The 14,025-nt window shown below is 40.5% G+C and overlaps 1 protein-coding gene across 1 annotated transcript; it reads right to left on the bottom strand.

The window, feature by feature from the left end:
• Nucleotides 1-4,959: 4,959 nt before the first annotated feature.
• LOC122653204 (pentatricopeptide repeat-containing protein At4g02750) lies at nucleotides 4,960-8,606 on the bottom strand. The gene is made up of 2 exons (XM_043847151.1): nucleotides 6,952-8,606; nucleotides 4,960-5,940 (listed from the first exon to the last, which is right to left on the bottom strand). Exons 1-2 carry the CDS (start codon nucleotides 8,575-8,577, stop codon nucleotides 5,134-5,136), a joined length of 2,433 nt encoding a protein of 810 aa, XP_043703086.1. The 5' UTR covers nucleotides 8,578-8,606; the 3' UTR covers nucleotides 4,960-5,133.
• Between the last annotated feature and the right edge of the window lie 5,419 nt (nucleotides 8,607-14,025).

The raw sequence follows: 14,025 nt of genomic DNA, 5'->3' as shown, positions 1-14,025 counted from the left end.
CATATCACCATTATCAGGTGGTAAAATCAAGCATCAGTCTAGAGATACTCTTTAGTACTCTTGCCAGACTAGATAACCTATTGCCCAAATGGTTTTCAAACAAGGTCTTCCAATTATTTGACATAGAGGGGTGAGATGAAGACCAATTTGCTTTCGGAAAAATTATTCTATTTCCCTAAGGCTTCGTTTGGTTGCAGGGAGAATTAAAGGGAAGGGAAGGAAAATTTTTCAAACCTAAAAAAGAAACTTTTGTAATCATTACCCCATGTGATTGTATAAACTACTTAAATTTCTTAACATATCTAGTAAAGATACATTTTACATGTAATATTTATTTTACATTTTAAACCAAAGGGAAATAGATGCAAAGTAAAGTGAAATTTAATAACAAAATTGGAATGATTTGGAGTTAGATATATTGTCACATGGTGTCACATGGGGTAATGATTAAAAAAATTCCTTTTTTAAGTATGAAAATTTCACTTCCCTTCCCTTTAATTCCTTTGCAACCAAACGGAGCCTAAATGCTGCGTATGATTTCCTTTACTCTCATCCACTTTGAAGTTCTATGTTTCCCAAATGTAGCAAACTTTCATTTCTCTTTTTTATCTGGGGAAAATCTCTCTTTTATTAAAACTCTAATTTTTATGAGGAAAAACCTCATTTCAGCATCCTAGCCTCTCTTTTTTTTGTGTATGGGGGGGGGGGGGGTTTGGTGGATGAACAAACACACATTAACTTGATCAGAAGGAAATAACAGAGTTATGGACTTATGGGAGAACATAATCAAGAGATAATTCCCTATTTGCATTTTAGGCCAGCAAGTGTGCCGACATCACCTGCTACTAGTATAAATAATTTACAGTGTCATCCAAACTCTAAAAAAATGTATAGAGTATCAATAAGAATAAGAAACATTACCAGTCCCATCCCTCATAAACTTCTGAGTTGAGATTTATGACAGCCTCTTGACAGTCAGAGACCACCAATACATTCCAGAGACCTTTTCCCTTTGCCATCTCAAAGACTAATCTGATCCCCCTCACTTCAGCTTTGGGCACACAGTTTCTCCTGCATCTGATCGAGCATAGACTTGGTTTGTGCCTGCAAGCAACAAAATAACACATCATTCAGATTGTCCTGATGATATGTAACAGCTTCCATCAGTAATGATAACACATGATCTATTATTACCACATTACCTATTATGTACAATCACAGGTTCAAGGTCCTTAGAATGTTTTCATAAGAGAAGGATGCAACATCATGTGAATCATCTATGTGTGCATTGTTAATGGGTAGAGGATGATCAAGGTCACAGGCCCCTGTGTTAGATGGCTTAGGATTTTCATTGGTTCTATTTTTTTCTTTTGCATAACTAATTGGTTTCTCCCATGCCAAAGGGCATACATTAGTTGGAAAAGGAGACAGTAACGGGCTCTTCACAAGATCCTTAACAGACTCTGCTTTTAAGGAATTCACTTTTAAATCCCATGCTAAAGGCTGGCCATATCCTCTAATTAGCAAAAGGGCAAGAGCACATAATATGCCACAATGTTTCTGATTGTAAATGACAAAGGGGCAGTTAGGGTTAATCCCCTTTAGGAATTTGTTCAACAGGGAACATGTTCAATAGGAACATGTTGTTCAATAGGAAATTTATATATAAACTTCAGTCTGAGAGGTAATTTCCATATAAGCTTATCAAAGCAACCCATCTTCATCGTGCCACGTGAAATGAAGAAGTGGCAATTCTAACTGTTGGATAGATGGTAGATAATCTAGATTAGCCATTTGTCAACCTATAGAACCTAATTAAATAACACCCCCCCCCATGTATTGGCATGCATCCCCAAGAATATGTATGCACTCCTGAACACTACTGTCTACTCTCTCTAGTCCTGAATTTTCAAACTTGTATTTTGCCACATGGCAAACTCTGTTTGGGCTGAAAGTTCACATGTAAGGGACTTAAGAGTCGACTTATCCACAAAATTTGGACTCCATCTGATATGCCACATGGCAGATATTTGGGCTCCCTTGATAGCTTATCAATGTGGGCCATTTTGCAAAGCTTTAGAACATTTACTTTTAGTGTTTCAAGATGAGACATAATTTAGAGAAATCAATGTTTCCCTGGGTACACAAATTTCTATTACAGTAAAGTCGGATCATACTTTCACTATTTAAGGAACCCAATCTCTTAAACTTTCATTTTAATTTCACAAATCTCATGTTGTTCAGTCTTTCATGTGCACCTTACCAAATCACTCCAATTTGCAAGATATTGGTATGCCCTTAGTCTCTTTCTACCTCTCCTGTACAACTTTTCAAAATGTCGAATTCTACACCCATATATCACTCTTTTAATTTAGAGATGACATGGGCAAAATTAATATTTTGAGAAGAATTAAAAATAAGAGTAGAAAAAGTTTAGGGAAAACATTAAATTTGATGTTCTACAGCAGCAGATTTGAGTGAGCAGGTGAAGAGCAATGTTGTTGCAATGCACCATTCATCATATTGTTTAGGAAAAAATGTTATATCTTAAAACAGTCCCTATCTTCAAACAGATTTGACATTATTTAATAAATTATTGCAACTTGACCACATTTATTTAATAAATTACTGCAGCTTGACCCATTTAGTTGGGATTTGGCTGAGTTGAGTTGAATATTGCAACTTATTATGACCCTATATATTTTAAAACAGTTAGTTTAGCTTCTACTTTTGACATTTTGGCCAATTTTTTTGCCCTCTTCATGTGTTCAGATTATAGTGAAATTTTACAGACACATGGGATGGTGGGGCCTACCAGATCAGAAGTTTACAGCACCTTGTCGGGACTGCACCTGAATACCTCAAATCAGTAGCCTGCAAGACAGCAAGTTTATATGGAACAAAAGAACATCAATAAGTTCAATCCATTTCATGCTAACAAGTCAATCACAAAGGAAACTACGCCAAAGAAGTAAACTGGTCCAAGAAAGAACTAAAAAACTGGATTATTTGCTCTAAACCTTTTCTAGAATGGCAACCTACTCATCCATTCAGCAGCATCTACAGACCAACACTGACAAAGAAATGAAAGAGCACAAGTAAATGCCCATAAACTTGTTGGAGTGCATATGGTGGTATGGTAAACTTTCTGTGCTTCCCTAGTCTAGCACAGAAATAAGTGAGAAAGAACTCTTTCTGCTTCTTACTGTACATTCTCATGGTCGCAACAAGATACAGAAACCTAAATTAGCTGAAACTAAACTGAAAAGGAAGCTAAAATACCCATAAATTATTTTAAGAGGATTTGCAATAACATAGCAGGACGCCATAATGGGATAAAAGCTCACATATTTTAGCATTTCCATGCTATCGTGACAGCCTTCAATTTATATGGGTGAACAACTAAATTCTATGACTAAAGAAAATTGGGATACTATCATGAAATGAAAGGAGAATCACAACCCATTGCCTCGACTCAGAATTCTGAACACACTAAATAAAATATAACATAACCTCAACCAGATCATGAGATTAAGGCATTATAATTTTTTGATATTCAAAAGGGAATAAATCCATTCAACCTCTTGGTCACCCACAAAAGAAAGGTGCACACACAAACAACACACACACACACACACACACGCGAAAGAAAAGGTGCACACACCAAGAGTTGTTTTGGCATTATATATATGCTAGACTAGCCCACGATAGGAAGATCCATCCCATCTTCTAGCCCACAATAGGATTCTTCTCTCTCTCTCTCTCGAGCTTGAGCTTGAGCTTGGTAGGTGCTGGTGCAGGTTTCTCTGCTGCTACATAGCTAATTACAAAAAACTCCTCAACATATGAGTAATTATTCATATGCTCCAGAAACATAAGAACCATTAAAAAACACCCCTACGGTATAACTTGAACCATATGGCCCACCAACTGGAGAACTTTGTCTAGTGTATTTTTAGTTAGAAATCAAAAGAAAGCTGACTCAGCTATTCTATATATCTAACCATTGTACAGATGGAGAATAATATGGATTGGCCATCTGCCAAGTTTCTACATCAAAACCCAATTATATCTACCAAGTATTGGATCTTTTCCCAGAGATTGAGCTGTTGATTGTGTTATATCTCCCATTTATGAATTTGGGATGAAACTTAACACATGAATGAAATACGATAATAATATGTCCACAAAATTTGTACTCTTAACAGAGCAGTCCTGCAGTAAACTTCTAGGACCTTTAAAAGAAGGCTCTCTTAATGGGCTGTTAAGGAAAAGTTCTCCATGTAGATGTGCCCTTCATAGTTCATGGTGTTCCCTAGGTAAGACAGAATATTAGTATATCTCCCCTTCTGGACTTCGAAAACAGGCTTCAATGGGCATAACTAATGAAGGATTACGTAAGAGGACCAACCAAAGAAAACAGAATATGTGCAGAAAGCAGATATTCACCGATCCAATTTCTTTCCATGGTATCTACAAGATGTAAGAAAGCAGCCAAAATAAAAGAAATGAAGATAAGGATGAGAGATAACATACCATCAAAATCTAATATATTCTTGCAAATGCTTCATCTAAAGATAACACGGACCCCAGTCGCTAAGAAGGATCATGGAAAGGACAGAACTTGCATGTGAAAGATGATAGTTTGTAAGGTGAAACAATGCACCACACTATGCTTCACAGGCTGCAAATATAAAATTTATATCTTATTTATCATGGACCTAACAAGAGAAAATGGAACTAAAAATTCTAACAATTTGAAAAGATATACCTTTTTGTTTCAGTCAAGTTGCTGCCAGTTCTAGGCCGAAGTAAAGCAAGAGTTTTTTAACAGGTTGGCAGCCAGAACAACCTGTAGCCAGACCCATTTAAAAGTGAAATTCCAACTGTAGATGGGTTGTGAGTTAATAATTATCCTGGTCATGCTTGTCGGCAACCGACACCATCCACTGTCTGATTTTCTTCATGGTCTCAGAGCCAGTAATAGCTGCTCACTGTGGTCACTTCATTCAAGAAGTAAAAAATAATACGCACACCACACCATCCGTCTGGCTGCAAATACGTGCAGCTTTAATCAATGGTTCAACAACTACGATCCTTGCACAATCGCTAGCACCAGCTTTGCTTTTGGTTTCACCAATAATCCCCACATGAACAGTTACCATTATTAAAATGGTGAAAGCGGTTAGAATCTCTTAAGATTATCAACCTTCTCACAATCTTGGATATATGTTTTATTGCAGAGTGGCAATCTTCGCATACCCGTAGATTCTTGATCACCCGGATTGGTCTCCCTGGTGGTACAGTCAGAATTCCGAATGCCACAGCTAGCTTTTCACTGTGATACTTAAGCATGTGCTCCTTCTCCTCCTCGTCCACATCATGTAACACCATTTTTGTTTTGGAAACATAACCATCCCTCTTCATCTGCAGATCCAATTCCTCTAGGAAATCATATATTTTGTCTTTGTCAGGATGTACCGAATCTCCAACCGAGAATGTGTGAACTTTGTTCTGAACCTCGATCCAGCTATATCCAGGAACCTTCCTCACACCGCTATCTCTCATAATCAATCTCATCTTACCAACATCATTCCATCTACCAGAAGCTGCATATAAATTTGAAAGGAGAACATACATCCCTGAATTATCAGGCTCCAACTCAAAAATCCTCTTGGCAGCCTCCTCACCTAATTTGGTATCGCCATGAATCCTACTTGCACCAAGTAAAGCACCCCATGTTGCTCCATCTGGTTCAAAAGGCATGTTCTTCAAGAGTAATTGAGCATCTTCCAATCGTCCTGCTCGGCCTAAAAGATCTATCATGCAAGTATAGTGTTGTACCTTAGCTGTTATACCATATTTCTTTTCCATAGAATAAAAGTACTCTGTGCCTTTATTAACTAAGCCAGTATGACTACATGCTGACAAAACACTAACCTGGAACAAACAGAAGAGCATAAAATGGTGAGAACATATACAGTGACAAGTTGAGTGACAAGTTACTCCCACCCCAAAGAAAGCAGATACACTCATACACAACCATTGATATTGTAAAGCGAGCAAATAACACTTACAAAAAAAGGGAAACAGAGCTGACAATAATTAAAAAAATAATAATTTAATATAAAATGCAAAGTATCTCTCTGACATTTTCTTCATATATGCATAGCATCAGATACATATGTTAACTTTTCAGCTGTAAATTGCTCCTATTAAAGGCATATATAACATCTGAACAAGCTTAGTAAAAGGACAATTATTTCAGGATCACAGCCCAAGGATAAAGAATCAAAAGAGGAAAAGAAGGCATTTTTCTATATAAAAAAACGAAATTACCTCCTGGCTACCAACAGAGAATATATTTACACTGCATATTATTGAGTATTAGAATGCAATCTTTAGGTACAAACATACAAATACACACAGAGAGAGGATGAGGAGGAGAAAAATGTGTTACGACCGGTTATCCTAAAAGCTCGAACTGTTAAGTAAGGGCAACGACAATGTATATCAACAACCCCCCCCCCTTCCTGGCACATGCAAGCCTGTACACATAGGGCCTTGCACATGACACACACTCATACGGAAACACCATCACATGGCACAGAAGGGAGAAAGTATCGGGGAGCCCCATTGCACTTCCCGGGGATCGAACACTCGAGCTCCTTGCTCAATACCATGTTACAACAGCTTATCCTAAAAGCTTGAGCTGTTAAGTAAGGGCACCAACAATGTATATCAACAAAATGGGTGTTGTATTCATGTTGGAACTTTCAATTTTCAATTAAATGCCCTTCCCATGTTATCCCTGACATGTCCTTGGCATGCATAGAACCTAGCCAGTCTCACAGACTATTTAAAACATAGTGGAACTCTCATTCATATATCACCTACAATAACACATACAAGACTACAATTGCAAAACAGAAATAAATAAAAAATGATTACCATGGTGACATCATCCGGTCTAATACCCGTCATCGTCATTGATTCAAAAACCTTCAGAGCTTCCCTACCATAACCATGCTTGGCATAACCAGTGATCATTGTGTTCCATGTGACCACATCCTTGTGTGGCATCTCTATGAACACATCGTATGCTTCATCTATGCTCCCACATTTGCAATACATGGCAAGAAGTGCATTCCCCACATAGCAACCTGTCTCATATCCCGCCTTGACAAGCTGTCCATGCACTTGCATCCCCAACTCCAGGGCTGCAATATCTGCACAAGTGCTCAGGGCACAGGTAAATGTAGATCTATTCATTCTTTCTCCATCTCTCTTCATTTCTAGAAAAAGGCACAGAGCCTCTTCACTATGACCACTCTGAGCATATCCAGCAATAATAGCTGCCCATGAGATGGAGTCTCGATGAGGCATCTCATCAAACAGACTCCGAGCATGATCAATTTCTCCATTCTGTGCATATCCAGTAATCATAGTATTCCAAGAAGAAATATTCCGGCAAGGCATTGCATCAAACAATTCCCTTGCCAGGTCCATTCTCCTAGACTGCGAGTAACCCACAATCATTGCATTCCATGAAACAGAGTTCTTCTCAGGCATTTCATCAAAGATTCTTCTGGCTTCCATCAACATCCCATTCTGCACATACCCAGACACCATAGCCGTCCATGTAAACACATCCCGGATCGGAGATTCTTCAAACAACTTCTGTGCTTCCAGTAATTCTCCATTTTGGGCATAACCAGTGATCATGGTATTCCAAGAAACTTCATCTCTCTTGGGAATTCTATCAAAAAAGCATCGAGCATCAACCAATCTCTTCTTCCGCAGATACCCTGCCATCATTGAATTCCAAGAAACTATCTCCCAATCTGATTTGGAGTCAAAGAGCTGACGAGCAGACTCAATCCGTCCATTATGTATATAGGTAGCAAGTATCCCATTCCACGATATAGAATTCTTGTCCGGTATCCGATCGAAGATCTCCCTAGCTTCGTCAACATAGCCACCCTGAGCATAACCCGATAACATAGTATTCCATGATACAACATCTCGTTTAGGCATCATATCAAACAGTGCACGAGCAGCACTGAAGTTACGATTCCGAACATATCCATGGAGCATTACGTTCCAAGAAACAAGGTCTCTATTGGGTGCCCTATCGAAGAATTGACGTGCAAGGTCGAATCTGTTGTTCATGATGTAGCCAGAAATCATGGCGTTCCAAGAGACAGACGTTCGGTGGGGCATGGTCTGGAAGAGATGGAGAGCAAAGTCGCAGCGGCCGTTGCGCATGTGCTCGCTGATGGACTTGTTCCATCTCACAACCTCTGCATCCGAAATGGGAGATGAGTTTTTCTTGTTGGCACCTCTTTCTGGCCTCAGTAGAGATCGACTTGCCTTTCTGTTCAATCTGGTTTGGGAATCGCCTATTCGTTTACTTTGTATGAAGCGTAAGGCCGAGCTGCTGTGAATATTTCTTCCTGGACAACGGTTAGCATGGAAGAAGCCGTGCATGATGATCTCGTCGCCCACTACCCAAGCTCCGGTACTGCTGCTGCGATTACCACCGCCAGCGTCTAGGAGCTGTGATTGCGAAACCATACAAGAGCGCTTTTACCAAAAAGCCCGTCGACCTCTTTGGCCTGGTCGCATGGATGTCAAATCAAATGTGTGTGTGCCTCGCGACCGTAGTTAGCTAACGAAAACGGCAAAAACAAGAAAAAAAAACAAAAGGATTAAATACGCGTACCCCCTAAGCTTCTGATAACCCTACGTACCATTTCTGAAAATTCCACGTACCACCCCTACTTTAGTATTTTACCCCCCTAAAGCCATTTAAGTGCACAACAGGTATTAAACGCTCAAAAATGACTAAACTACCATTTCTTCTATCTTTTCTAAAATTTGAAAAGACCTAATTGCCCTGATCTATTTGCTAAAATTTGAAAAGACCAAAATGCCCTCATCTTCCCCAAATCACCATTTCTTTTACATACCCAATACTACCACCACCCACCATTAACACCATCACCATCCTGAAGCCCCAGCAAAGCTCGTTCTATGACCGTCTTGCTATAGTCCGAAGGCAAGACGCTACCTTGTGTGATGTGTTAGCTTCAAAGCTGGTATCACTTCGTTAAAACACTTTTTAGCCACCGTAACGGCCATATCAAAGACCAGGGAAGGAGGTGCATATCCTTGCTTGCACAAGCCAACCTGCGGTTCTACTACCAATAGCTCAACCTTTGGTTCCCTTTCTCATACAAGCAAATAAACTCCGTAACAAGCTACGCACCTAATTCAAGTTAGGGAAGTGAAACGAGCAAGTTCTCTCACCATCTCACACACACTCTGTGTTTTCTGCAACTGAGAGACAGAGAGAGAACGTTGATAAACAGTTCAATGGCGTCACCAGTGCTACCATGGAAGACGAAGATCATCCTCACCATCCTCTCCGCAGTTACAGACACTGTGTGTCGCCTTAACGGCACCATCAACTGCCGTTTGCTCAAGTTCTTAGAAGTCAAAGCCCCTGCCAACAACAAACCCGTAAGAGGTGTCAAAACCTTCGACATCACCGTCGACGCAAACCGAAATCTCAGGTTTCGCCTCTTCACCCCAACCGAGACCACCAAAGGTGACGTTATTCCTCTCCCCGTCATCATCTTCTTCCACGGCGGAGGATTCTCTCTCCTCACAGCCCGATTCCAAAGGCTATGACGAAGTCTGCCATCAATTCGCCATTAAATTCCAAGCCGTCATTGTCTTTGTCAATTACCGTCTCACACTAGAGCACCGATTTCCTTGACGAAACCAATTTCAACAAATTTGGTTTCCCGGCACATGCCGATCTCTCCAAGTGCTTCCTCGTCGGCGAATGAATCGACTGGGGTTTCTAAGATGGACCAAGACCAAGAAAGTTAGGTTTATGCTTTGTTGATCTCAATCAAACAACTGATTGGGGGTGAGAGAGAGAGTACCTTTGTCGGTGCTTCCCATTGCTGCAATTGAGAGATTGGATTTATTCTAACAGCTACTGCTTGCAATGAGAACTCACTATTGTTGTCACGAAAATAGGGGCAGGGGTGCTCGCTATAAACACCTCTTTTAAAATAGGGGCAGGGGCGCTTGCTATAGTTGGTCTTGGTGTTCCTTGTTGGAGGAGTTGGAGGTGGTGCTGGAGGTGGGGCTTCACGGTGGTGATGGTGTTAATGGTGGGTGGCGGTGGTGGTGGTGGTGGTAGTATTAAGATGATGTTTGGGGAAGATGAGGGCATTTTAGTCTTTTCAAAATTTAGCAAATAGGTCAGGGCAATTAAGTCTTTTCAAAATTTAGAAAAGATTGAAGAAAGGGTAGTTTGGTAATTTTTTATCATTTAATACCTGGTGTGGACTTAAATGGCATTAGGGGGGTAAAGTAGGGGTGGTACGTGGAATATTGAGGGGTGGTACGTGGACTTATCAGAAGCTTAGGGGGGGTATGAGGAATATTGGGTGCATTACAGGGGGGTACGCTTATTTAACCCAAAAAAAAATGGAAACAGATGGTATAGTATAGGTTTTAAAGGGTAAAAAACAAAAACGTACAGTATTGGGTTTTAAACGTTTATAGTTAAAACCCAACATCAAGACATGTCATTTAATATCATCCAATATCAATTCTCAATTCATACACCATAATATCCAAAGTTGAGCAATGTGGTTTGGCTGTGGCATTACTCATTGTTGTCAACATAGCCATACACTCATGGAGTGATGCATGTTTAATTGGAATTGGGAGTCATCGCTTTAGAAACTCTTTTTAGTATGCATCAGTTTGTAGCTCAATTTTGGGGTCCGTGCATTGACCATGAGTTGAAGGTCATATCATGAGAAATGTATCCCTTTGAGTCATTTGGTGAAAGAATCAAGTCAATCAGAGTTTGATAGAGAGAGATACGGCCAGTTAAGTAAGCCATTGATTGTTCAACAAGTCCAAGGTTTTGAAAAACGTGGAAAAAAAAGAACGTGTTTTAAACATGTTTAAAATGGGAATGCTTGTCGTTTGTCCTTTTCTCCCATATGTTTGGGAAACATATGACAAAACATGTTTAAAATGGTAAAAAACGGGAACGTGTTTAAAACAGAGTTTTAAACGTGTTTTTGCTAATCAGGCACTCAACCTCTATGGCCTGGATGTCAATAACAGGGTTTTAAAGCATAGAATCGGTCATTGGTGATTTTGATCCGGATGAGATTAGAATCGGCCAACTTGGTGTCCAAGAACCCTAGAATCAATCCTCGGAAACAAAAAGAGAATTTCTACAATTTTTGGGTGTGAATCGATTGTGTTGGATCGATGGAAGTCAAGATCAACCAATTCATCATTTTTGTTGCGTCCAGAAACCTTCAGTTGCTTCCTCCTGGATGGAACCTGCAAAGAGGAACATATGAGCAAGGGAGGGTCATTCTTCTCAAGCGGGGGACTCTCCGATGCCTAGGTCATGTCTCTTTAGCTGCAGACAATTCAAGAGAACTTGAGAGAAAATAAATTAGATGATTTACCTGACCAGTGGGCCTTCTATTTATATGTAATACTAGGCAGAGGTTGTGTTTCACTAGGAGACGATGAGTCTTGCGCTCCATGCTGAGCTTATTATGGTAAAAGTCCTATTAGGAGAGTGATGGCTGGAGAGTCCACCACTAATGGGAGTTTCTATATTGTTAATCAGTGGTAGATCTTGTTTCCTTATAGGATTGCACTTACTTGTTAGCAACGTTATATTAGGATTTGGGTATGTTTGTTACTTCTCTGTGGGGATTGTATCCTCACATGATTAGGTTTCTTGATCTAGGTTGGTCAGGTGTCGTGCGGAAATAAATCGATGGATTGGGGGTTGCTCCACACGGTTGTGGCCTTGCCACATGTCATGTTAGTATTGTTGAGCCTTATTTAGATATATCATAAGCCCCCTACTCCTTTGGAGTCGTGAAGATTCGAAGGAGTAGAACAGAATGACTAGTGAACGCTCTCCCTTGGTCAACTGGTTGTAGTCTCAACACTCTCGATCGAGTGATGAACACTGTGTTGTTGCAGAGACTCTCTCAATCGAACGGTGGTAGGCTTCACATTCTTGACCGAGTTGTAGTAGGCTCAACACCCTTGACCAAGTGATGAGCGTTGTATCATGTCCTTCAGCTTGGTAGTCCCCCACTCTCGACTGACATGGTAATCTATCTTCCTAAGTGGTAATTGTGGGATGCTGTTCTGCCCAATATTTTTTCTTTTGGTAGGAAAGATTCGTACCATCAGTGCGTTGCAATTTTGTCAGGTCAGGTGTGTTTGTGGCTAGGAGGATTCCCGATTCTTGAAACCCTGTTTATGAAAGAGAAAGACATATTGTCATGAGACCGTCACCATATGTGAAGAATCGCTACCTATCATGTACAGGGAACTTTTTCGATCCCAGCTCAGAATTCCCTTCTCAACCAATTTCCATCTACAATGAGCAATAAGAATGTGTTAAGGGTTGTTCTACTACTGTAGGTCCATAATTGTGATATACGTTGTTTTGACAGAAAAATGACTTCTTATATATTTCAACCACATACTTATCAGGAGCATCAAAAACAAGAATTGGGATCTTTACAAACTGCAACACATCTTTCTCGTATGGGAGCAAAGCAATAAAATCCGCTAGCTAGTTTAGCTTTTTCCAAACATAATGAATGCCACTCTCAAGTCCCAAACTCTCAATAGGAATTTCTTTTGAACACGATCTTCCATAGAAGAACATTAAGAAAGTAATGCCCTCTCAAAGCACAAGTAAACCCCTAAGGATGGAAGACTAGACAAGATTCTTCATCCTTGTGTAAGTACTGCGGTCCTCGGGATGAGGGTTACCCAGCCTTATGGCGACAAGGATTGGTTTCGATGAGTAACGGCATATCGTTCTGACATATCATCATGGGGATTGGGATCATACTTCATACAGAAATGGAGTCGCCACCTAGGATTAGGGACTAGGACCCAATGGGTGTAGCCCCATCCGGGATCAGCGGAAAGGGCTACATGATTCCATATGGTCTGGTCAGAGATTCTGGGTAAGTAGTCAGGTTACGAGAGTGGAAAGGTATTAGGCACCCACCTCGCCCGTATAAACCAGTCTTTCTACTAGATGATTGTTTTCAAATATTCTCCCTTAATAATAGATCATATATCATGCAAAGTTAGATTTTGATATACTAAACATGACAAAGAAAGAAAAAAAATCATTTACTATGTACACTACAACAAGTTACTTTAATGGTCTACATTATGCCAAAAATAATAAGAAGGAAAGAGACAGATACCTGTTAAGAAATACAAGAAATAAATGAAAATGTACCAAATACGAAATATGTGATGTCCCACGGCCTAGGTGGAAACGGACGATCGGCTTGCCTCTCTCTTATCGGACAGAGTAAGGACTATATGAGATGGGTTTTGTTACTCAGACTTCAGGCAGAGCAACGGCTATATAAGGGATTCTCGTTCTCTGTATACAAATAGAATAACAGCTATAAAAGGAGACTTTTGTTATCCGTCTGTGAACGGAATAACATCTTGACTAGGAGGTGAGCGCTCTTCACTCAAGTGGGTAATCGATGGATCTATCCACAACTCGGAATATTGCTCAAAATTCACTTATAAAGGCTTGAAAGAGGGTAAAAATTGGACTGGGAGGGTCTCCCTAGGCTGGGAATCCCTGAAATGAGGGGAGGGGGACCCTCCTATTTATAGGAGTACCCCACTTCTCACGGTGCCAGATAGGCCCTCCACGGTGCCGTGTAGGACTTGTCCACGGTGCTGTGGATGATGTCAGCAGGCTGACATCACAACCCTCCACGGCGGCGTGTTTTTTGCCATGTTGTGAGGGGAGGCCTCCACGGTGCCATGGGGGACTGACCACGGCGCGGTGGACAGTGTGGGCCATCCCTCCTACTTTTTAGGCCTTAAATGGGCTTCTTTGGTGTTTTTGGGTCTGTCTAGGCCTATTAGCGGGACCACCGTGGTTGGGGAACGTGAGCA

This window comes from Telopea speciosissima, chromosome 2 (genome assembly GCF_018873765.1).
Source record: "Telopea speciosissima isolate NSW1024214 ecotype Mountain lineage chromosome 2, Tspe_v1, whole genome shotgun sequence".
Taxonomy (NCBI): Eukaryota; Viridiplantae; Streptophyta; class Magnoliopsida; order Proteales; family Proteaceae; genus Telopea; species Telopea speciosissima.
Note: the sequence above shows the minus strand (reverse complement) of the source record. Positions and strands in the feature narration are given on the sequence as shown.

What these genes read in the sequence shown, in the direction of transcription:
- LOC122653204 (XM_043847151.1), bottom strand. Translation starts at nt 8,577, where the DNA reads ATGGTTTCGCAATCACAGCTCCTAGACGCTGGCGGTGGTAATCGCAGC. An exon ending in GACCGGATGATGTCACCATG is followed by an intron (nt 5,941 to 6,951) that starts GTAATCATTTTT and finishes TGTTTGTTCCAG; the next exon opens with GTTAGTGTTTTGTCAGCATG.